This window comes from Podarcis tiliguerta (genome assembly GCF_965153285.1).
Source record: "Podarcis tiliguerta genome assembly, chromosome: 8".
Taxonomy (NCBI): Eukaryota; Metazoa; Chordata; class Lepidosauria; order Squamata; family Lacertidae; genus Podarcis; species Podarcis tiliguerta.
Window position 1 is genome coordinate 20291386 of NC_139541.1, and position 26213 is coordinate 20317598.

General features: G+C 45.2%; 1 protein-coding gene across 1 annotated transcript in view; it reads left to right on the forward strand.

The window, feature by feature from the left end:
- Positions 1-26213, forward strand: part of PLCH2 (phospholipase C eta 2) — a 308782-nt gene that overhangs the window by 214071 nt on the left and 68498 nt on the right. The window contains exons 6-10 of the mRNA XM_083452318.1: positions 426-596; positions 5142-5235; positions 16565-16768; positions 17381-17501; positions 25212-25383. Of these exons, the coding sequence (XP_083308444.1) occupies positions 426-596; positions 5142-5235; positions 16565-16768; positions 17381-17501; positions 25212-25383 (762 nt within the window). The remainder of the gene's footprint in view (positions 1-425; positions 597-5141; positions 5236-16564; positions 16769-17380; positions 17502-25211; positions 25384-26213) is intronic.

The window sequence follows — 26213 nt, forward strand, 5'->3', positions numbered from 1 at the left end:
GGCATCCTCACTGTCCGCTGCCAGTTTTTACCAAGAATACCCTGGGAACACACCACATTCTAAAAGATGGGAACAACAGCCATTAGGAGGACCACTGAAAATGGTCAGCACTCCTGGGAGGGAAACCAATTTGTTCCTCCCTCACCCTGGTGGGGTGCAAAAATCTGCCCCAGATTCACTACCTGCAAACTGCAGGGAGTGGGTGGGTAATTTTTGGAGCCATTTTCAGTCCCACTCTCCCCCCAGCACAACCCATTTTGGAAGTTAAATACTGGAATTCGTTCTTGGGCTATATAGGAACTGGGTTCGTTTTACTCTCCACGTAGCTTAGCATTCTAAACTTTGGCTGTAGTTGTTGGCCTGCTCACCGTGTTGCTTCTCAAGATGGAAGCCTGCTAATTGCAAATGTCCCTCTGTGCTACCAGGAGGCGGACACAGATGACAACCAAGGAACTTTGGACTTTGAAGAGTTCTGCGCCTTCTATAAGATGATGTCGACCCGCCGGGACCTGTATCTTCTCATGCTCACCTACAGCAACCACAAGGACTATTTGGATGTGGATGACCTCAAACGCTTCCTGGACACTGAGCAAAAGGTAAGCATTGGGGGTTCACTCCTCAATCTTTTCTAAGGGTGTGAGAAGGCATTGTTATGCCTCGCATTCACTGCGTTACAGACCTGATTCCATTCCGCTGCAGTTGGAATGCCAACCAATGCAGAAACAGGGTGAACTGAATTTAAGCATGGGAAAATAAGAAACTGAAATCGACAGGTTTGTCAATGCCTAGGCATGACCCTGCCCAAACTTATGTGTTGTCGCTTCCCAACTTCTCCCCTGGCAGGAAGGCTGGGATTTGGGTGGGAAGCTTGTGCAATGGAAGCAAGTAGCATCATGGCTTCCTTTAACCTTAAGAAAAGGGACAGGCTGGTCACCACCCTTCCGAAAGAGATTTCACATTTTCTGCTACAAAGTGAGCTTTGCAATGTCTGCTCCATTCTTTTCAGTGTGATTTTTTTTTTTTTTGCCTCCATTAAAATACATATTGAACACCAAAGTCACCTATGAAGAGAAGGTCACCCCTGAAGATCTGGGAACTTGTCCAAGCATTTGCAGACAAACATATAAATCATCTTGAGGTGTTTCTTTGGGGGGGGGGGGAAACCCTCCACAAACAAATCCTTCCAAATATTGATAGTCCCCAATAATGGATATTTGAGGGAGGAATAAGGAATAACTTGGTTTCTTCAGGACCATGTAGCTTGTTCGTTGAAACAAGAATAAAGCATACAAACTGTAGTCCTCTTCTCTTGCAAATAAGACATATACCACTGTCCTACTCTCACCATGAATCCATGCCCACAAATTCCTGATGATGAAATACCGTATTTTTTGCCTTATAAGACTCGCTTTTTCCCTCCTAAAAAGTAAGGGGAAATGTGTGTGCGTCTTATGGAGCGAATGCAGCCTGCGCAGCTATCCCAGAAGCCAGAACAGCAAGAGGGATTGCTGCTTTCACTGCGCAGCTATCCCTCTTGCTGTCCTGGCTTCTGAGTTCAGAACATTTTTTTTTCTTGTTTTCCTCCTCCAAAAACTAGGTGCGTCTTGTGGTCTGGTGCGTCTTATAGAGCGAAAAATACGGTACTTGTTTTTGGATGGCCTTCTGTACAGCTTGGTGTGGGCAGGCTAACACTGGGGCAAATGGAGGACCGACCCACAACCTCAGTGCTGACTTTGGAATATAAAGCTTTTTACAACTAGGGACCAGGATACCTGAAAGATCATCTCGCCCCTTATATAACCAAATCTATCACTACTCTCTGCAGAGGAGGGCCTTCTGCAGATGCCTTCTCACCAGGGAATACAGGAGAATATAGAATTCAGAATTTTACTGCTGTGGTACCTACTCTTTGTAATTGCTCCCATTTAATATTAGACAGGTTCCATCTTTATTTGTCTTTTTAGCACTTGCTGAAGACCTTCCTTTCCCAACAAGTCTTCTAAGTAGAGGTCTTACCGCATCAGCATTGGAATTGTGTTAAAGATGTTCTATGGTTGGTTTGGTTTTTTCCAATGGCTTGTGTGTTTGCTGCCTTGTGCTCCTTTGAGAAGAAGGCAGGATAGAAATTTAATAACTAAATACAATCATTATAGCCTACTTTTTGTGGGCTGCAGTCCACTTCATCAGTTAGTTTCAGGTGTACATTTATACCATAAGGCATGGATTGTAAACAGTGAAATCAGAGGACGTTTTGTGGTTACCCAAATTCTGGGTATTTGCCCTCAAAGACCAAAAAAATTAAAAATAATAATAATAAAAGAGTTCAGATTTTTAGTTTGGGCAGACTTCACCACACTCAGCAGTCTTCTCCAGAAGAGCTTTCATTCTGGACTGGAAACTAATGGCAAGTATGCTTCTTCTTAATGCTCTCATAAAAACCCAAATACATTTGCCAGCTTTTAATCCTGGCATTTAAAGGCACTTTTTGATAATAAAACACTGAGTACCACCTAGCAGATCTGGCTTGCAGTTATTTATGCATTGCCAATTAAATGGCAGTCAACTAACATCACAGCTCTCTGTTGCAACGTTTGCACCACACTATCAAATTTACGATTTTGTTTTCTGAATTACAAGAACTAAAAAACTAAAAAAAATATAAGCAAGGTCTTACACTTTTCTGCATTGCCGCATTTATATCTAGGCATGGCTGGATACTGATGAAAGGTGCCAGCTCTTGTTTTCTAATGTTTGTGCAAAGCTCTCATAAAAAGCAAATAAACCTGCTGCTGTTTTTGCCTCTGGCAAAAATTAAGTGGCATATTCCCCTACACAAAGCCTTCCCTAGGCTTCTTGTGCCAGGTAAGTGCATAAATATGATTTCAATAGGAAGAATGTTGGGTCTTTTGCTGCTTTATTGTAACATTTAGATTGGAGGCTGCGAATTCATTAACTTTGCATTGGTCTAAAAGCCAGGGGGTTTCTCCTCTCTAAACATGCACAGAACAATTCCAGCAAATTATCCATCTGAATTTAATAGTGGTGCCGGAAAATACTTCTTCTGCCCTACCTGCTGTAATTAATCTGAACAACTTGCTTAACCCCAAGATTTACATTTAAATGCCTGGAAACTGTGAAGCAATTATAGGCTTTCTCCAGCTAAGTTCTGTGCAGAGTAGGTCCGTTGAAATGAATGAACCTTATTCATGCATATCGATTAACTTCAAAGGATCTTCTCTGAAAAGGACTGGAGTTGGATTCAACTGTTTGATATCAGTACCTCTGAGCATGTCTAGAAATCCTTTCTCTCACCACTGAATATACAGAGCTGAACCTGCCTTCAAAAGTCGAGCAGTGGAATCTCCCCCCCCCCCCTAATAATCCAGGTTTTCTGCCATTCCTCTGTGGTGCATTAGTGCCCTGCGTTGGGCGGTGGGGACACCTTGCTGTGAGTTTTCTTCTCCACTCTCTTCCTAAAGAACTCTCCACCTGCTTTTTCATAGTCTGTTGGAGATTCTAAATGTGCCCTTTGCTCAGATGATAATCTTGTATTTGTGACTGCTGCCCTTCTAAACAAGTTAGCATTGGTTTCCGTGTCACTGGGCTATTGATCCTCCTAATGCTGAGAAGGGAGGGGGAATCGAATCTCGCTGCATGTTTGGGTCTGTGTAGATAATCATCAGGAGATACACCAGGTGCTTTTACTTCCTGCTTACCGCCTTTCTGAGGGACGGGCCCACTGAGTTTCTGCAGTGATGTGTGAACTGGTACAAAATGTCTCCCAGCCCTCTTTCCTTCCTTTAACCCCCCATTTGGGTCTGATGAGTTATTAACTTTGTTCTGCTCACCCCACTCTTCCTCACCCCCTCTTCTCTTTCTTGCCCCCCCCTTCTCAGCCTCTCCACTGTGCTTCTTCCCCCACACCACATATTTTCACATCTAAAGGCTACAGAAATGCATAGGCAAATATATAAATGGTAGGGCCGGCCTAATGCATTTTGGCAGCTGAGGCGAACCACAAAATAGCAGCCCCCCCTTCCCCATCAGGGAAGAAGGGATAAGTGAAGCAACAACATCAGCAACAATGGCTGGTGTCCATTGTGACTAGTAGGGCAGGAGGCAAGAAGGCTAAGTGTAGGCAGAGCCAGAGCCAATGGCTGGTGGAACCAACTAACTCTTGCTCTGTGCTCATCCTCCTTCCTGCTAAGTTCTGCAAAAGCAACATTGGCAGCCAGTGAGGAGGAGGTTGGCATCTGGTGCCATCACCTGGACTGGCTGTAAGTACGGAGAAAGGCAGGTGGAGGCTGGCTGAGAACCGAGTGAGTTTGGTGGAGCAGAGACACACCTGTCCTAATGGACCTGTGTCTCCACAAGGTAAATGTGTCCCTAGGCTGTACCACATCAGACTGCAGCTGGTGTTGTACATTACTGAGTATTCTTCCAATCTGCCAAAATACAGGTGGGTGCCTGTTCCTTGGTTTGAATCGGTACCAGAGGACCCAGGCATACAGAATCACAAATTATCTATCCTTGATGCAGGGGGTGCTTGCTCCTACACAATCCATTCCCCCACCATAATATTTTTTAAAGCACTTTCAGTGCACAGTTTCCTAAGGACGTCTTACCCTACCGCCTAACAGACTCTGCCTGGGTTATTTTTTCTGGAGATTCCCAACTCTTCCTCTTGCTTTGTGTCCAGGAACATCTGCCACACGGACTAAATTTATTGACAAGCCAAAACTGGTCCGTGTCATCTTGCCATAGGAGCTGTCTATCACCAGGACAGGGCAATCAGCATTGTGTTACTTTCTGCCCCTGGGCACTAAGGCGCCACTTGGGATGGAAGTGGCCTAGAAAACCATGCTTTGCGTTCTGTGGAGGACAGTCTGGCAATCATTGACGGGATCGTAGCTTTCACCCTATCAAAGCTGACATTGATTGGCAGAAATGGGAATCTCACTGGCCGGTTGGAAAAGAGGCAATGGGGGGGGGGGAGATGTCACACACAGCTAGAAAACCACCCAGTTGCATAACTACTCAGAGAAAAGGAGAGTTGTTAAATGGAAGGATTTGTTGGCAATCTCTTATTTTGTGCAAAACAGCAGCAGCAAAAAACAACAACCTTCCTTTTTTGTTCTTAGATGATTAATGTGACCAAGGATCATTGCCTGGAGATTATCAATCAATTTGAACCATGTCCAGAGAACAAGGAACAAGGAGCTCTTGGAATTGACGGTAAGATTTCAGTTGCTTTTATAGGGAGAACTGAGCAATGTTACTGAATAAATGCCTTAACTGGATCCTGGCCGGGGTCATTTCCCACAAAGAATGGACGTTCCTTCCCCCACCCCCTTGTACCTGCTGCGTTTTGCCTTCCTGTTAGTACTTTCAGGGTGATGCTGTTGCCATTCATTTCTCATCTGCCCTTTCCGTAATGTACAAACCCAAGGTGGGACCAAGATCCTAGCAATGTTAAGAATAATTAGCTAACTAAAGAAGAAATCTTGTAAATGAAAAGCACTGCGTGGTTTGAAAGCATCAGGGCACCTGAAACGCTTCTCCTGCCAAACACAAAAATTTTCATCTTCTTTTGGAAGGTCTCAAAAATTAAAGTGAGCTGAATGAAGCTCTTGAGGGGCTTCAGCAGGAAAAGGGGTCTGATATTTGTAGCAACAGACTAATCTCTGAAGGTGGGGACACTTGACGACAGCTGTAAAAGCATTGGTGGTTTTTGACAAAGGTCTGTTGTTTTATTTCTGTATCACTATCTTCTGCTCACTATATTATCTCCACAAGAGCCCTACAAGATAGGTTAGGCTGAGAGATAGTGGCTGACACTACCAGTGAGCTTCATGACTGAGTGGGGTCTGCACCCTGGTCTCCCAGGTCTTTTCCCAACACACACTCCTTGCTAAACCACACTTGACTAGATGAACAAAGGATTCAGCTGTTATACTCACAAGTAGGTAGAGCATGTGCATAGGGATGAATGTGCTAACTCTGGCCCCAATTCCCACCCCCATTGTTCTCCCTGCAGAGTTGGGGTATCCCCCGCCCCCAAATTGTTAACATATTAATAGCAATTCTGTTAGATTAGAACAATATCCCAGTTTGGGGACATTGAATTTCCCTGCAGTATGGAAATATGGGAAATTGTGTAGCCCCAAAGAACAGACTTATTCCCAGTATTCTGGATTCTGGTCCTAATCAAAAACAGATATTTAAAAAGCTAAAACAAAATACATTATGGATGAGTTGACTATGAGTTGGCAGGAAGAGCAGAAGGTATCTGAATCCTATTTCAAGCTGATCAGGAAAGGGGGCGGGAATGGGCACCCAGTCCAAAGTCCTCAAATTCAGACTCCACCCCACTGCGGCATCAGACAGTTATCTGAATGGGAAGCCTCAGCACAAATCTTCCTGTGTGTTTGCCTTTGAACTCAACCACTCTGCCTGCTCTCTCTGCCTCCAGCTCAGTCCACGCAGCATGTGTGTGGGAAGTTTTTCTTCCTAGGAAGTACGCTAAGATGCTATCACTTAGCTTCTCTCAAAGCAAGGTTGCAAACTCTAGCTTCCTTAGGCTAGTAGAACCCATCAAAGTTATTTCTGAGCTGGTGGGGAGTCGTCAATACTTGCGAATTGGGTCACATTTTGACTAGTAGTAATTATAACAACATCTTTCTATGGCACAAAAAACACACACCTCTGAATGGCACAGAATAATTTGTTCCTGGAATATCCCATTAATAGAACAGAGCTCTTCCCTCCCAGAATGAGGAATGGGTTGATTCTGCCCTCCCTAGTTCTATGTTACTGTAGCACAGAGGTTTTCTTTTTCCATTTTTTTTTAAATAATATTTTATTGAGTTTTACAACAAAAACTTAAAACAACAATAAACAAACAACCTCAGAACAGCAACAGAAAGAAAAAAAGGGAAAAAACAGAAAAATAGGTACTACAACACACAAACACAAAACAGCAAAATACATCGAAAAAAATAAACATATTAAAAACAATTTTTGTCTCCTTATATTCTTTACATTAACTTATTTCTCCGACTTCCCCAGACCTTCCTTCTCTGTATTCCAAATCAAATATTCTGTCTGCAAATTCTTTTCCTCTGTCATATTTTGATTTTCTAATACTCTTAAAGTCTAGTAGATAGTTGCATTTCCTTAAATCTGACAAAATATTAAATCTTTCTCTGATCACTTTTTCCCAAATACCCATTCACCCTCAATCCGATGTCATCAATCGTTCGTTATCTTATAATGTTTCTGTAAATAGTCCTTAAATTTTCTCCAGTCTTCCTTCACCGTCTCTTCTCCCTGGTCTCTGATTCTGCCGGTCATTTCTGCCAATTCCATATAGTCAATAACTTTCATCTGCCATTCTTCCAGTGTGGGTAGCTGTTGAGTCTTCCAATACTGTGCGATGAGTATCCTTGCTGCTGCTGTAGCATACATGAAAAATGTCCTATCCTTCTTGTGCACCTGTTGGCTAACCATACCCAGGAGAAAGGCCTCTGGTTTCTTCGAGAATGTGTATTTAAAAACTTTTTTCAGCTCGTTATAAATCATCTCCCAGAATGTCTTTATCCTTGGGCATGTCCACCAAAGGTGAAAGAATGTACCTTCAACCTCTTGACATTTCCAACATTTATTGTCAGGTAAGTGATAGATTTTTGCAAGCTTGACTGGTGTCATGTACCACCTGTATATCATTTTCATAATATTCTCTCTTAAGGCATTAGATGCTGTAAATTTCATACCAGTGGTCCATAACCTTTCCCAGTCAGCAAACATTATGTTATGACCCAAGTCTTGGGCCCACTTAACCATCGCTGATTTCACTTCCTCATCTTGTGTATTCCATTTCAACAGCAAGTTATACATTCTTGACAGAGTCTTAGTTTTGGGTTCTAACAGTTCTGTTTCCAATTTTGATTTTTCCACCTGGAAACCAATTTTTCTGTAGCACAGAGGTTTTCAACCTTTTTGAGTCCATGGCTCCCTTGACCAGCTACATTCTTTCTGCGGCACCCCTGTAGGGCTCAGGAGCCCAGTTATGTCACCCCTTGCCTGCACAATGGACAGCCCCATACCCCTTTCCGAACAACCTCCCTTGTGGAGTGTTCCCTCGGCCTTCTTTCTTTTCCCCTCTCCTTGGGAGTCCTCTGGGCAGCCACTGCTGCCTCCCCTGGTCTCCGAGCTGCCCCCTCCTGCCCCAAAGTGAGTTGCCTCCTCACACTGCTCCACAGGGGCCTGGGAAGCACCCCCTGGTCAGCCTCAGAGGCACTATTCACTTATAGCTGCAGGGCCGCTGCAACAAACAGCTGTGCAAGCCTTTGGGAGGCAGAGACATGAGAGGGCATCAGAAGAAAGAAGGAAAAAGTGACAGAGGCCAGTGTTGCCCGCTGTACCCCTGACCATCATTCAGGGCGTCCCTAGGTGCCATGGCGCACTGGTTGAAAACCACTGTTGTAGCAAGATCAAAACTGATCTTGTTCGGCTAACCTGTATTTGCTCAAACGGGACTTTCTGTTTGCTGCAAGATGTATTTGTAATTTGTGAGCCAATTCCTTTGCCTGCTGTCTCAGTGCTGTAGCGTCAATATTATTAGCTTTGGGAATAATGGTCATTAATGGATTTATTTGAACATCTTGTCAAGCTCAAAGCAAATAATTCTGCCGGATAGCCAGCTAGTGTGGTGAGCGCCGACAGACTTGGGGCTCCAGCTGGCTTCCTTGAGAAACCAAGAGAGGAAGGTGTCAGAACCCACCCTAAGGTTTTCTGAAGTACAAAAATATATTTTTAAAGAAAGGGTAAGGGGCAGGTCGTCCCCCCCCCCCAGCTGGAACTAAGTTCCGGCACGTCTCATGTGGGTGCCATTGCCATTCTAAGAGAACATTGAGGGGCTTATGTTGAGTTCCAGCATCTCTTTTTCTAGAAAAATAGCACTAGTGAGGGATAAGGGTGGGAGAAAACAGCTAAATGAATATTGAGTGTGCTGCGCATCATTTGGGAAAGAGACCAGGCCCAGACAAAGAGAGGGGGGCATATGGGCCACTTGGCCCGTGCCTTTGATTCCAAAGGGGGCCTCGGTCAGCATACTCACAATATTCACAAACATATACTTACTTTTTTATAAGACTTCAGTTGTCCCCAGGGTAAAAAAGGGGGGCACATTATCTCCCTGGCCCGGGCCTCTGCCTGGCTCTGCAAGGCCCTGAAAGAGACACAAAAGATGAAGGGAAGCCAGATGGAAAGGATTAGCTTGAAGTAAAGTGGCAGTTGTCTGAATGGATCCCTGAACAGGAGCACTCCTGCTAGGATGGGGAAGGAGAACCTCAGGTCCAGGGGCCAGTTGTGCCCCCCCGACCCTTGGGACTCTCCCTAGGCCACAACCCTTCTCCTTGGGTCACACCCCTCACCAGTCTTGCTCTGCACCTTCCTAGAGTGTTTTTGCCTGATTGGCATGTGTCCTTGAACTCTAATCCTGCCCATTGCTTGCTTGGATGGAGAGGAGGGGTGTGTATGAGTTTGTGTCGTAATCAGCCTGGTGTACAATAGCCGCATACCTTGTTCCAGCCACTTCTGTCTCTGTCCTTGTCCACCGCTGGCAAGTGACCCCCGGGAAACCTGTCCAAAAGGTATGTGCCCCCCATCATCTCTGTGCCAGGAGGTGAGGATACAACTGTGTGTTTTGTTGCCATTCTCATTTGTTTGCTCTGTTAGGCGCTTAACCACTGAAGTTTCTCCATCAGTTTGGAACTGAAGTGGGACTACTTAACAATGAAGTGGAACTTTCTGCATAGTTTTCCAAATATGTGATACTAGATAAATTGGCGAATTTAAAAGAAAGAAAAGGGCGTGGATCCAGATGGTGCTGGACTCCAGTTCCCATCAGCCCCAGGCATCCTGACCAATGGTCAGAGATGATGGGAGTTGTAGTCCAGTGAAAGAAACTAGGAATTGGAGAGGCTGTGTCAGTCTGCCAACTAAATTTATGACTGAGAACAGCCAAGAAGTTGAATGTTAAGAGGTCATTTTTGCAGGGGGCAGGGAGCACTAGACGACAAGAAGTATCTGGAAGTGGTGCCTGTATGTGTTATGTTTAGATGTGTGCTGTGAGGTTGAATAAGCAAATTTTCCCCTTCACTTTACAGGAAAGGATAAAGAATTGTATGCTGCCTCCATCCCCATTCTGTGAAATACTGAGGTTTAGATATGGAAACCTCTGCTTAATTATCTATTTTGTTACTTTATTTTATTCCACTTGCTTATCTAAAGCATTTTATCCCACTCTTCAGCCCAAAGAGGCTTCCAGGGCAGGCTGACATATGGTAGCAAGACTTACAGTTGCAAAGGCATGGCACAAAAGGAAAAAGGAATAGTGAGGGAGGAGGAAAAACAAACAAAACCAGGCACCGGTTTTTAAAGTTACATAGTAGCATGGTTATTGTTCGTGTGGAAGAGGAAATGGAGGAGGAAGAACACTTCTACTGTAAATGAGCAGTCTGACCAATGCAGATTTAAGGCTTATGCATGGAAAATGCCGATTGCCGTAAATAATCAAAGTAAAGCTGTCACTTTAACAAGCAGACATAAAATATTGATGGGGTGGGGGAGCAAATATTACTGCAGCGCCATCAGATGTGTGTTCCTCGACCTTTTATTTTATGATATGTGTTCTAACATGTGAGCAATATCTCCCCACGTTGTCACCAACTGTTGCAAACATCCAGCTTTTTCTGAGGAACTGCCACATTCTTTAAAGTATTGATTTCATGCAACTGGATTAAGTCAGAGTCAGACTTGAAAAATGATCGTGCCTTGTTTATACAGAGAAGAAGTCAGAGAAGGGGGTGATAAATGAAAGCTGTGGGTCCAAAGCTGGCCAATCCCTTCCTGCCCCTCCACACCCAGCCTGGACGCCAAGGGAACTTGAATTGGCCCAACAATCCCCCCCCCATCTTCCTTCTGGGGGTGTCTGATAATGTTGCCACACCGATAGATATACAGGGAGTGTGCCCACCATCCATTTAGAGTGAGTTTAAAAATCACATGACTTTGCCCAAAGGATCAGGGGAACTGTAGTGTATTAAGGGTGCTGTGAATTGAGGGGTGAACTACAGTCCCCAGGATTCCTTGAGGGAAATTGTGCATTTTAAATGGATGGTGTGCACGCAGCCACAAAGTGAGATCTGCAACAAAATATTGCAGCGTAACATCCTCCCTAACTGGGATCCCGCACTTCAGGATTTCAGCTAGTCATGCTCTCTTCCAGGACACTATAAACTGCAAGGGGCTGAAGCAGAATATCCCTCTTCCCATCCCTGCACCCCACCACGGTTTCCAATTTATTTTCAGTGGGAAAGCTGAGAAGTGGAGCTCCCTCCATTGGCCAGACCCATTGGACGTCCTCTGCTTCCACAGTCATCTGGGGGGGGGGGGGGCAGCCATTCCATTGGGCTGTCTCAGTGGGAGAGATAGAAGAAGAAGAGTTTGGATTTGATATCCCGCCTTTCACTCCCTTTAAGGAGTCTCAAAGCGGCTAACATTCTCCTTTCCCTTCCTCCCCCACAACAAGCACTCTGTGAGGTGAGTGGGGCTGAGAGACTTCAAAGACGTGTGACTGGCCCAAGGTCACCCAGGAGCTGCATGTGGAGGAGCGGGGAAGCGAACCCGGTTCACCAGATTATGAGACTACCGCTCTTAACCACTACACCACACTGGGGTTCATTCCATCATCTTGGTGCCAAAGTTTTGGTTTTCTTCACTCCTCATTCCTTTTGTGTTTGTGTGTGACTGTGTGTGTGTTTTTAAAAAAAGAGAGATTGTAAGCCTGCAGGTTTGTTCTGATTGTATGTAAGCTTGCTCTGGGAGCATTTTCAGCTGAAGAGTGGATTACAAATGCTCAAAATATGTAAAATAAACACTTTCCCCTCCCAATGCTGAACATTCCACAGCTTCTGAGCATGCTCAAGGGTCCTTATTAGGTTGCTGTTATTTATTTTCCTTACAGGTTTTCGTTTTAATATTTTTTTTGTACATCTACAATCCTCATGGTTTCTCGCCTAGCATGACAATACCTCCTTCCGGTTCCTCTGGGTCCCTACCTTGACCTGAGTTTAATATTGGAGCAAGTGAAGTTACAACTTTTATAAGCTTAGCAAGGTTGTGTTAATCTGCCCAGAGCCAGTTGATTATTTACCGTAGTTTAATATTATAATTATTTTTTGAGGGGGGTTGTAAGGTGCCAATGCGCCCTACTTTGCAGAGGAAAATCCTCTGTTTGAAGGGCTGGCCAGTCCATGAACCCTAAGAAGGCAGAGCAGGAGAGGGTGTTAAGTGACCCATCCACAATTAAGCACCTCGGACAGCAACTGATCAGGCACCCAGGTCAGCTGGTTGTAGTCTTCTGCACCACAGTGTGCAGTGTACAGCCAGTGTGGTGTAGTGGTTGAGAGCGGTAGTCTTGTAATCTGGGGAACCGGGTTCGTGTCTCTGCTCCTCCTCAGCTGCTGGGTGACCTTGGGCCAGTCACACTTCCTTGAAGTCTCTCAGCCCCACTCACCTCACAGTTTGTTGTGGGGGAGAAAGGGAAAGGAGAATGTTAGCCGCTTTGAGACTCCTTAAAGGGAGTGAAAGGCGGGATATCAAATCCAAACTCCTCTTCTTCTTCTTCACAGTGAGATGCATTGCATTTACATTTAAAATACAGTGATTATATCTAAATTTGAACCTCTCTATAAAAATTACCAGGTGCACATTTCATATAAAGTGGCATTTTCTTTTGCTGTTTTGAGTGTTGATGTGTAAGTGGCTATCTTAATCATTGTTGGCCATGGCAAGGGGCAAGGGTGTATAACAAGGCACTGGTTTCCATTCTGACCTGTGTTTACGAAACTGAACATAACCTACATTCTTTTCGATGTAAAGGAAACATCAAAAGAATGTAAAAACTAAAGGTCATTTATTAGCTATCGTTTGCAGACTGAAACAGCAACCATGGTGTGAACAAATGCCGACTGTGTGTGCTTGACTGATTTCTATTCGTGATCAGAGATGAACATGTGGACCGTGGCGATTTCGGTTTCCTTTTTCCATTTTTATTGGATACCTCCAACATCCCTAGCTAAGGGTGGAGCAAGAGAAAGGAAAGCCTTGCCTTGAGGAATGGGTGACAGAAAGCAGAGGGCTCTTTTTTGACACAGGAGACATCCTGCAGGGCATTGTCTTGCCGGCATATGATGCACACAGCATCAATTCCTGCTAGGAATCTTGATCTATAAACCGTATGGTCCCTGGCTAGGGAAAGACACTCTGTATGAGTCAAGGAATCATTTGAGTCAAGGAAACACATGGAAGGGTTCATCTGCACGAGGAGCTGTTTGCTGCTTGTTGCCCCCTTCCTTTTTCCCCAAGGAAAGGACTGTCCGGGAGAAGAGAGGAACACCAATAAATTTGATTTTCCTAGTGTTTTGGTATTCGGTGTCTGTTTTAAGCATTTGATTTGACTGCTAAAAAACAAAACATCTTGAATTTCAGGATGAGATTAAGTGAGACTCATATATCCTTAATGATAACAGAAACCATGAAACCTAAAGCTCAGCTGCTAAATAAGCTCAATGTACTGGTATTGGTGACATGCCTGAAGACAGGCACACTCACACACACCAACTTCAGACATCCAAGTTGAATAGCTTTGCTCTTCAAGCTCGGTTGCTAGGAAGTCTATAGCAACAAAAATTGACAAAGCTGTCACACAGCCCAAGAGCAGACACAAAGTCAAAACAGCAAAATGCTGTTGGGGGAGATTAGAAAATATATAAACCAAGTAGAGCGGGTGAGACACAGAAGGTGCAGATCACCCAGCTGAAAGAGAAAAGCCAACAGCAAATCGTTAGGAGGACCCAGTGGAAGGTTTTTAAAATCTTAAGCCTGGTTTTCCCGTGGGTCCGAGAAACCACATTGGGGGGTGGGGATGGGGAGCTTTCGACGTGTGTAACTGGTCTGGAGAGGATTTGCCCGATCGAAATCTGCATCTGTCGCCCCAGGTGGGACTGTTTGTTTGAAAGGTTGCTGAATGAGCCGAGGGAAAGTTTCAGTTGCTAAAAGCAGACTTGAGTTACTTTCCTCCATCTCATAAGTAGCCTTTCTTATCCCAGCTCAGTTCTCGAGGCAGGCTTTCACAGCTTAATTAATTCTCCATGGACCTGGCTAGCTCAAATGTCAGGGAATGTGCAGAAGGTGTGTTTGATCATACAGATTATTTTTCTAAACAGAATGCTTGATCTTCCCTTAATATAGAGCATTTTGGTTACTTTTCCTGTGACGCACCTGGCCCTAGCAGAATAACCTCCGAGTGTGGGATAGAGGCAGGTCTAAACTCCTGTGGGAAAATCTAGGTGCCCTTTGGACAAAGGATTGATTCCCCACCCCCAGTTCCCTGCTGATTGAAGAAAGGAACTTGTACGGTCTTAAAACTGCAGCGAAACATGAAAACGAAAATGCAGCAGTTAGTGCAATGGATTTTGGCGGGTGTTATCGCCCTAGGAAGCAGGCTCATGCTGTCAGAGGAGGTACCTGAAGATAAAAGAAGGGGAACCACTTCTATGGGAGGGGAAACAATGCATTCACCTGCATGACCTGTGTCACTAGCCCTCCCAACTTGCAATACTGAAGATGCCTCCTTGGAACTATTGACAGCTCAAGGGGCACCACTTTCCTATCCCTTCACATCTAGATTGAGCAAGAGACTTCCAGCCCCAGCCAGCCAGGACTTGAGGAATATGGCATGGGCCCTTTAAAAGTCCCAAGAGTCTTCCTCAGAGGGGGGTGGAGCCAGAAACACCAACCTATTTCAGCCCTCATGGGTCTCTAGACCAGGCATCCCTGACCTGCGGTCCTCCAGATATTTTGGCGTACAACTCCCATGATCCCTAGCTAACAGGACCAGTGGTCAGGGATGATGGGAATGGTAGTCCAAAACATCTGGAGGGCCTATGGTTGGGGATGCCTGCTCTAGACCGGCATTGATTTCACTGGCTCCACAGTGAGCTGACCATGGTGCTGTTTCTCCATTTCTTGGACTGTTTAGGAGCTTCATTGGTATCCTTTGCAGTCTGGAATAAGGTACTTGGGGTAGGGGTTATAGTTCCTTCAAGTGCATTTTGAATATCTGGGATGAATTCCCTTGGGGAATATGGGGGAGATTCAGTCCCTACAGGAAAGCGTGCAGGCTAATTCTTAGATTGGAGGGGACAATGATTTCTCAGAGAGTTAGAAGTAAATTGAGAGAGGCATTGCTTCCCATGGTGTATATGCACATTTGCTTGTTGTACCATTGTTGTACCACGGGGTTTTCAGGTTTGGGGAAACAGTACCAACAAAATGTGCTTTAGCTAAGTTAGTAGCGGAATGCATGCATATCCAATATATGGGTGATCTCTCCACCAAGCACTGCTCAACTCTTTGGGAGGGAACCCCCCCCCCCAAAAAAAAGTATCTCCAAATTAATCAATTCAGCATAGGTGCCAACTCCCTGGGTGCCCAAGCACCCACAAAATTTCCCATGAAGGAGCTGGGCACCCACAAATTTCAACCCATGGTTGTGGGGCCAAGGTAGCACTCCTGCTGCTCAGATTAATTTATGGATGCCCTGTGGATGTCATCTTAATTAATTTTGGCTGTTCCCCCGCCAAATAAGAATCAGATTGGGGTGCATTTGTGCAAAATTAGTTTAAAGTACCTTGTAAGGAATGCGTTGATCCTAAATGTCTATGATTCCCTCCCCAAAGCAAGCAGTTTTCTAGAGAAATTATCTCTGAGATTGCCTGCTAATTTTCAGACAGAGTTGCTCAGAGAAAAAATAATTTTATTGTTTTTAAAAACCAATATAATCTAATCATAGAATAATAAGAATAATCTAGTCTATAATTTTAGTTGTGTTTTATTGATCGATGTTTGTAAACCATCCTGGGATCTATTTTGACAAAGGTCAGTTTAAAGGTAAAGGTAAAGGGACCCCTGACCATTAGGTCCAATCATGGCCGACTCTGGGGTTGCAGCGCTCATCTCGCTTTATTGGCCAAGGGAGCAGGCGTACAGCTTCCGGGTCATGTGGCCAGCATGACTAAGCCGCTTCTGGCGAACCAGAGCAGCGCATGGAAACGCCGTTTACCTTCCCACTGGAGCGGTACCTATTTATCTGCTTGCACTTCGATGTGCTCACCCCATCGTGGGGATTCGAACCACTGACCTTCTGATCAGTAAGCTCCCCACCCCATGGTGGTGTTATTGACGATGGGACTTACTTGCAGTGCTGCTGCCCCTAAAATGCAACTGATTATTAAAATACATTTCTTCAGCATGACTGTGGGCAAACCAGAGAAAGGGTTAGAATGCTGATTTATTTTCCTGCATGGAACACTGCAGGCATAGTGAGTGGGGATTTAGACCCAGGCCTGCCTAGGCCTAAGCCAACCCTCTAACAATTACCCCCCACTGGCAGGTTAATTGCATCATTAATCCAGCCCATGTGACCTTCCTTCCATAGGGTTCACCAACTACATGCGCAGCCCTGCTGGGGATATCTTCAACCCAGAGCACTACCAAGTCAACCAGGACATGACATGCCCTTTGAGTCACTACTTCATCACCTCCTCTCATAACACCTACCTCATGGGGGACCAGCTGATGTCTCAGTCCAGAGTTGACATGTACTCTTGGGTTCTGCAGTCTGGATGTCGTTGCGTTGAAGGTAAGGACCAAAAGCACACACCCCATTGCCCACCTCCTTTTGTTAAAACAACAACAACAACAACTCAACTGTGGAATCATTTATGTGTTCCATAGATTCTTTTTCTACCAGTCATCATCCTTACAAGAGGAGATGTTCGTCCACCATAGCAGGTTTTTTGCTTTGTTTTAAATATGCTATTGGCCTGTATAGCTCAGTATTACCTTCACTGATGGCAGCAGCTCTCCAGAGTTTCAGAGAGAAATCTGTCAAATATTTAATACGGCCAAGCAACCATTAAAGAAAGTACAAAATATTAAAAAATGGAAAATCACAGCCTCAGAAGAACAAAGGTGACCAGTTAGGACAGGCATAGGCAAACTCTGGCCCTCCAGATATTTGGGACTACAATTCCCATCATCCCTAGCCAACAGGACCAGTGGGCAGGGATGATGGGAATTGTAGTCCCAAACATATGGAGGGCCAGAGTTCGCCTATGCCTGAGCTTACCATCATAGCTGGTCTAAGAGATATTACAACATTCAGATATTACAACATTCACCGTGCTAATGGATTTATTACAAACCCCCTCCTTAAATCTGAACCTTCTGTTTTTGTTCTTCCCCTTTGCAGTTGACTGCTGGGATGGGCCAGACGGTGAGCCTATCGTCCACCATGGCTACACCCTCACCTCCAAGATCCTTTTTAAAGATGTGATTGAGACCATAAACAAATATGCCTTTGTCAAGAGCGAGTAGGTATCCGTGTGGGTGCTATATTTTAAGAATTGGGTGTACCAAGGGGAAGGTCAACCATCATCATTGTACACTGGAATGATTCATCTATTTTGTATTTGTATCTTGTTGTGATGAGGGGGAGTTCTGGGAGAGGACAGATTACCGTGTTGGGAGATGCAGGTGTATGGAAATTTGGTTTGGAGTTTCTAAGTTTTATTAAGAGCCAAGCCCACTGTCTACCCAACCACCCCAGGTCTTCATATTAAAGTCTGGCCCCATATTGTTTCTCTCCCCCCACTAACTTTCCTTGCTCATCCCCCCACTTTTTCTAGTAGACTTATCCCTGTGAATTAAGGAACTGGCGGTGGAAGAGGGTTAGCTGGGCAACACTAGATTCCTGTAGGCATTATCCTTACAGCCTGGATGCATAGCCATTATCCTTAAAGCCCATGTGATGCATGGCAATAGTAGTTACCAAAGCTTCTGAGTTAAATAAATCAAGTTGGGAGACACTAGAAATTTCTGTTCCCGTGGATACCAGTCGCAATGGATCTGAGCCATAAAGGTGAGGCCTAAAAGGCCTTTGTTGTCATCAGCCAGCCTTCCCCTGAAGGGCAAATTGGCATACAAAAGAAGATGTTGTATGGGCTATTGACATCTCCCCAGGCTTCATCTTCCCAAGCTTAAATTTGCATGCAAAAAGGGAAGGGGCCTTCTAGGGTGGAATCTACACGCATATTTAAAAACACACACGCTGTGAAGATGCTTTATTTTAAAACGTTTTGAAAAATACATTGGATTTGCATAGCTCACTGTCGCCATCTAGTGTCACATTTGTATATTGCACTTTACAACACATTTGAACCGTTTTATTTGCAGCTATATAGCTGAGTCCTAGGTTTGGTCTTCCCGAGCTTTCTTAGCTAACTCTCGGAAGGACCCCAAGAAGCACAGGGGGAGCCAATTTCAAGACCAGCCTATCAGTGTTCCCCTTGCTCTTTTTCCAAAGTCTCAGGGATGGGGGACATGTAGCACCCCAGATTCTGCTGGAGTACACTTCCCATCAGTCTTAGCCAGCAAGTCAGGGTTGATGGGAGTTTTAGTTCAGTTCCCTCTGTTTGTAAGTAAGAAGGCAGGCCAGGGGGATATTGGTGGAGCATTGTCTTGTTTGACATTATGGAAATTTGTGGAGCATTGTCTTGTTTGACATTATGGACCAGAGACAGGCAAGCTCCACTGAAAACACGACTGCTTATTAGCAGGTAGCTGACAACCCAGCTGCTTGGCCTCCAAACTACAGGGTATTTTGTCAGGCAGGAGACAGAAAGTCCGAAAGTGCCATTATCCAGATGGCAGAAATGCATCCTGCTCAGATGGGATGAGATTTGCTGCTTCTGAATCTAGAGTCACTCAGATAATCAGAGAGAGAAAGTGGGGCAGGGATGCCTTCCAGATTTTTTTATTTTTATTTTAACTTGTCCTGTTTGTCTGAGAATAATAGGTCTCTGTGTCAAGGTAAGTTCCTGCAGCCAGTGTGCTTTTGCAGTGGCTTCCAAGAGTGTGTGGAGAAGCTCTTTTATGTGACTTTCCTCTTTCTGTGCTTTGATTCTGCAAACTTAAAGCTGTGACAGCAGTTCCATCTCCTCTCACTGTGCAAGCCAGAAGGGCTCAGGATATCTTAGCAATATTTGTAGTACCCTCACCGGACTACAATGCACAGAATTAAAGGGCTATTTTTCTAGAAAAAGTGGAGCCAGAACTCACCATGAATGCCTCCCTTGTTCTTTTAGAATGGCAATGGTTCCCACCTGAGAGGTGCTGGAACTGAGCTCTGGTGAGATCCAGCTGGAAAAAAAGCCTTGAGAATTAGGAACACAAGAAAATCTGTCTGTAACCCTATCTACAGTGTCTGTTGAGACTCCTAGGATGTAAGGCAGGAGGCCAACAGTAGGTGGAGCCACTTCCAATGACAGCCATTCTAGTTTTGCCGCCATCTTCCTCCTTGCTGAGTTTTAAAACGCTGTAACTGAGGAGGAGGAAGCAGACAAGCATTGGCACGCTCTGGGGCTGGGTGAGGACACTGAGATTGATGGGGCAGTGCCCCAGCTGCCCTGCTGGACCAGATGCTACTGCCTATCTAGCCTATCTAGCTAAGCATCCTGTTCCCCACAGTGGTTAACCCAATAAGGAGCCTGCAAGCAGACTGTTCAGAACTTCTGAACCTTCCTGCTGTCCCGCTCCAAATCAACTGGTATTCAGAGGTAGACTGCATCTGAACATGGAGATTCTGTGTTGTGACTAGTTGCAAATGAGAGCCTTATCCCCCATGAATTTGCTGTTTCAAACTATCTAAAGTATGTACTGTTTTTAACAATGTGCTGTGCGAATTCTTTGGGAGACGGGGAGCTGTGGCAGTCAGAACTGTTACAAAACAAGTCTAAATTTCATAGTGAAGGTATACTGTCAGTGCAATCCTGAATGCATATGACTCAGAAGTAAGTCGTGGTTGCGTTCAGTGATAAGGATGAGGCTGTAGCTGGAAGGAGCAAGGAAGAGGAGTGTAGTAAAGGTAAAGGTACCCCTGCCTGTACGGGCCAGTCTTGACAGACTCTAGGGTTGTGCGCCCATCTCACTCAAGAGGCCGGGGGCCAGCGCTGTCCGGAGACACTTCCGGGTCACGTGGCAAGCGTGACATCGCTGCTGTGGCAAGCCAGAGCCGCACACGGAAACGCCGTTTACCTTCCCGCTAGTAAGCGGTCCCTATTTATCTACTTGCACCTGGGGGTGCTTTCGAACTGCTAGGTTGGCAGGCGCTGGGACCGAACAGCGGGAGCGCACCCCGCCGCGGGGATTCGAACCGCCGACCTTTCGATCGGCAAGCCCTAGGCGCTGAGGCTTTTACCCACAGCGCCACCCGCGTCCCGAAGAGGAGTGTAGGGTAATGCAAAATTATTAGCACTCTTACTAATTTCCATAGCACAAACATGTATAAAATATACCTATGCATTGCACAGAATTTCAGTTTAAACCAAAAGAGCATAAAAAGAGTGGTTGCAGACAGCTGTTTGTTGAGCATTCATTGTGATTTATTTGCAGGGAGACTAGATAACATTGGCTATTTAGTGAGCATTTGCCCTGATTTGTTTATGCGGAGGTTATTTGATGTTGCATCAACACATGTGCTTTCTCATGCTTTCCAGAGCATTTCCCCTCACTTTCCCCCATGCAAAAAGTCTGATCTTTTGGGGGAAGTGGCTATGATGCGCTGTCCCAATCAGCTAATAATAGTGGCCCCCGAATGTGCTTGCATGCGATTGGTATCCCAACTCAACCATAGCGACAGTCTGGAAGCAAGAAAATTCAAGCAGAATACATTAAACAAACAGAAACGTTAAAAACGGTTGATCTGCCAAGAAGGCTATAAAAACTATAAATCATTTTCTGAAGAAGGCTTGGTGAAATGACAAGTCTTTAGTTGATGCCTGAAGCTCTGTGGATTATACCAACTTGATTTCACTAGGGAGAGAGTTCAATAACTCTGGTACCGTTGCCGCCACACTAAATGCACAATTTCTTGCTGAGGGCGCCCTGACGCTGCCAGATATCAGTGGAAGATTGCAAAGATAGCATACACAGCTCGGTTCCTCCCACTGTATCTTCTCGGTGGATGTCCGAAAAGGCATCTGTCTCACTTACCCTGTGTACACACTCCTGTTAATTCTGCACCCAGCGCTCACCCATCTCTGGTTTTGAAAGTGATGCATATATGGCGTTAGCTGCAACCCATATCTATCCTATTGTTTTCTTATGAAATGCTGCATTTTGTTGCATTCCCCCACCCCCAAACCAGCTTCAATCCAAATTGAGAAAAATGAATGACCTAGCTATGTTCCAAGCTACTAATGTGCACAGCCTCAGGCCATGTTCCCTGTGAAGAGGTGTTGACAGTTAAACCACCCTGAGAATTGTAGCTCCATCACTCAGCACCCTTAACAAACAACAGCTCCCAGAATTCTTTATTTTTTTTGGGGGGGGGCAGAAGCCATGACTGCTTAAAGTGGCATTTTCTTAGTGCTTTACATGCATCATGATGTGATTGTGGCCTGAGATTCAGCGAAGAGGGTAAACTGAGCTGCGGCAGGTACCGAGCCCCATGTCTTTTGACCAAAAAACCCCACCTCTATTTATTTTTGTTACCTTGTGCATAGCACACAGTGTGGGTGTAGCAGGCTTAGTCGGGCATGGCCAATTTAGTGGAGATGATAACCAGTAACGGCCTGCGCTGGGCAACTGGTGTGGAATTGCCTTTCCATCATTCCATCGTCTCACCTTGAATCCACTTTTCCTCTCAAAGCCGTGTGATGAGCTCCAAGCCATATGGAGCGCTTTCAGTGCCTAAGCTCAGAGAATCCAAAAATAGATACTGAAACCCCAAAGAGAGCCAGGAGATTGATTGATTGGCTTGTAAAGTCTGTCCTTTACAGTGTGGTGCCAGCGCTGTTAGACCCGGTTAATGAATCTTCCCCGGCGGGAGACTGTGGCTTTCTCTCTCTGTGTTTGTGGCTTATATTTCTAAATATAAACACCAGCAGAATTCTCAGGTTGAACAGTCAACCCCCTTGCCCCCCAACCCTGGGTTGTAGCCATTGCTTAGTCCTGCTCAGAGCAGACCCTTTGGAATTAATGGAGATGACTAACTCAGGTCCGTTAATGTCCGTGGATCTATTCCGAGTAGAACTTAGTTGTTTATATCCCATTCTTTCCTGGAAGTTCTCAAACTATGATCTGTGGGCAAGGGACAGGCAAATCTGTCAATTTTCTTTTCTGGCACACTGGTGGAATCTAAGAACCCAAGTACAATTTGCTGAGTTCAGGGAGCAGGGCTTCTCTCCATAACTGGTGAAACCAGACTCAATTATGCAAAAGAAAAGCACTTCCGAAATTTCTCTCACTTTGCATAATTTATACCTAATGTGAAGTTCAGGGTATTTCTTGGCTTGGAAATGCAAAAATGTTTAGCACATACACAGTACCCACTAGGGTCAAGCTGAAAGTCTGAAGGTTTTTTACTTCTGGCTGAAATCTACAGGAGGTGAAAGAAATTATCTTAAAAGTTCAGAATGCTGGTGGTGGAGATTTTTTGCTCTCCCCTCTTTTTGGTTGCTGCTGCCTGTTTAGCAACAGTGGTAGTCAGAGGCTAACCACTGCTATCTGCCCCCCCCCCCCCAGAATGCTGAGGTCAGTGTTTTTCCAGGGCACTCTGGGGAGCTGCCTGCACTCGGAGCAGCCATTTTGTCCTCACAATGAGTTGTATCCAGCACTAGTTCTAATCAAAGTTAATGAACATGACTAATGAACATTGAATTTAATGAACTAGACTAATTATCTGGCCCATTGAGACTTGGTTGGATACAACCCTATGTCTGTGGGCAGTCTGGGAAAACAAAATGGCATCTGCTAGCTGATGTGATAAACTTTGCCAGCACCAGGGATAGAGCTGCCCTTCCTACTGGCCATGTGGCTAGAATCCCATTTTGTCACCTTTGAATGCAAACCCTCAAAGTGTCAGTATTTTCCAGGTTCCAGTTCCTGATTTAGAGAAGCTGTCCAAGTTTCTGATTTGATCCCGGAATGTCCTGCTTTTCCTTAGAATGTCCCTATTTTCACTGGAGAAATGTTGAAGGGTATGGAGTTATCTGACCCCTGAGCCGTCTCAAGGCAATCCTGTACAGTGGTACCTCGGGTTACATATGCTTCAGGTTACATACGCTTCAGGTTACAGACTCCGCTAACTCAGAAATAGTGCTCCAGGTTAAGAACTTTGCTTCAGGATGAGAACAGAAATCGTGCTCTGACGGCGCAGCAGCAGCAGGAGGCCCCATTAGCTAAAGTGGTGCTTCAGGTTAAGAACAGTTTCAGGTTAAGTACGGACCTCCGGAACGAATTAAGTACTTCACCTGAGGTACCACTGCATAGGGAAGTTTTTTTGTGTTTCTTTAAATGTTTAATGTTTAATGGTGTTTTTATATATGTTGGAAGCTGCCCAGAGTGGCTGGGCCACCCAATAAGATGTGTGAGGCATAAATAGTGAAATTATCATTATGGAATGGGACGTCCCTATTTCCATCGGAGAAATGTTGCGGGGAGGGTATGTGAATGGGACAGTGAAATAGCAAGGGGTGGGGAACAGGACATTTTCACTTGGCCCTTACCACTGCCTGCACCCCTAATAGACGATTCTTAGGGCAGTAGTGCGAATAACAAAGCATGCATTCAGCTCAAGTGAGCAAAACGACCAAAGTGCACATTTACAAAGAAAGTGGTGAGCAGAAAACAGCCACAGAGTGTGCTAAATTCAAGCAGGTCCTTCTGTTCCTTTTCTGTTTAAGTAGCCTGGTGGCTGATCATAAGCAGCCTGGATGCCTGTGCAGGGAATAAATTGGGCAGTATTTTCAGCTCCTTCCCCAGCCACAGTCTTATTTATGAGATGCTATCTCAGGTTTTTATCGCTTCTGAATACTCTGAGAGTCCTTTATTTGCAAGAGCATTTTTTGACTTTTTTTTTTTTTTACATTTAAGCAAAACAGGAGAGCGGAGGAGGACAAGCCACAAGGCTTGCCGCTATCATAAACGTGATAATTAAGGGATATTCAGGGTGGTCTCAGAGCCTGCCAACAAGCTGCATACAATAAACTGGCTCAGGTTTGGAGATAATGATGGGCACTGGAAGTAAAAGGAACATGTGGCTTGCTTTGTTTATGTGATCCATTATCCAGTAGTACCGCCTTTTTTAACTCATAGGAGGTAAGATGGGTACTCAGGGAGATGGAGATGACTGCTAGGGTGCACTGCACAGAGGAGGCTTCTGTTTGCCTTTTATCCAGCTTGGGCATTCGGACTGGTAGGTTGGAAGGCAAGGAGCCCAGCAGTAGGTGGCGCCACAGTCAATTCCTCCTCCCTGCTGAGTTCCATAAGAAGCAACACCGAGACTGTGGAGGAGGAAGTCGACAGGCAGTGCCACCCCCTGGACTGCTTCTAAGTATGGAGGCAGACAGGTTGGTGGAGCAATGCCCCATTCTCCCTAACGTACCAGCCTCCACTGGTTGGGACCCAGTTTTGGGTAGAGGCAGTATGCGTGTCTCTGTTCTGTGCCCAGGCACACTGCCTTCTCTTAACCATACTGGATTTTACTCTACATCCATGTCTCCTCCATTAAAAGCAGGAAATGACCAAACAACACAAGAAAATTCCTGTTAAATCTTACCAATGGCACCATCTGCTCCAGCATCCTGTTCCCACAGTGGCCAACCAATAGCCATTTGAAACCTTGTCATTGAACAGAAGCTTGGAAGTGGCTTTTATATAAAAGAAAACATGAAATTCTGACCTACTAAGCCAGGGATACTCAACATGGTGCTCTCTAGATGCTGTTTGACTTCCAACTCGCATCGTCCCTGACCACTGGCTATTGCTGTTTGGGATAGATGGGAGCTGTAACCCAACAATATCCAGAGGGCATCACATTGGCTTTCCCTGGATTGAGTGACCACCATTGTTGGTATCCTCATGGGTGCAAACCGAGAACTCTCTTGTGTTTGGCATTTTGGGGCTGGAACCAGAAATGCGGCTGTGCATCTGCAGAACAGCAAGTGATTACAGAAAAAACAACCTTGGGTGTGCAACTGAACCGTTTTCTCCTTGTGTGGGTTTGCTCTCCTCCTCCAAAGGTACCCTGTCATTTTGTCAATCGAGAACCACTGCAGCGTGGGGCAGCAGAAGAAGATGGCCCAGTATCTCATTGAAATCCTGGGGGACAAACTGGACCTGTCTTCCGTGAGCAATGAAGATCCCACAAAGCTGCCTTCTCCAGAAAGTCTGAAAGGGAAAATATTGGTCAAGGTAAGATGTCTGCTATATATTTTGGGAAGCTGTTGGTTTGTCTGTCAGCTATACACTATATTAAGATAAAATAACCACATTTTGCATGATGGTTCCTGGGACCGAGGAGCAGGTTACAAGCCGTTTTGAATCAAGGTGGTGGGTTGAACCTTTCAAAACTGCACTGATTTTTTTGGTTTCTTAGAATTCTTAAGCAACACTGGCTACATATTACTATATGTATATACACAGAGACACACTTTTGCTTAGATTTCTTCCAATGTCTGTGTGTGAATGGAAGCCTCAGTATCAGGCCATCTTCTAGCCCAAGACTATTCCGAATTTTAAGATTCACAGTGTGTGCTTCGGCCGCTCCTCTTTGCTGTGGCTGCAGCCAGTGTAGACCCAGCAAAGGTTTGTGCGTGTCTAAATGAATAACCATGGTTGACTGTGCCTGAACTGCCAGTGTCTCTCCGGAATCCTCCTAACATCAATCAAACTCTAATGGCATGTAGCATGAAGCTTGTGAAGTTAGCCTCAGGAGAGCCAGTCGAAGTGCTGCCGTTGTAGCTTCCCCTCTCGTTACTCTCCTACGTGCCGGCCAAGCAGTCCTCATTGCCTCCATCCTTTTGTTACGGCTAGCTGGTGAAGTTGTTGAATGGAATATCCCCTGGAGTGGTGGCAAAGGTTGTTGGTGTTACTGTTTAAATCTCTTTGTAAGCTGCCTGACATTTGAGGGCAGCAAGTGAAGTACCCTCTTTGATAGACATTTGAGGGCAGCAAGTGAAGTACCCTCTGGATTTTTGGGGGGTGGTGGGGTTTAGGAGGCAGTCTGTTAATATATCAAATAG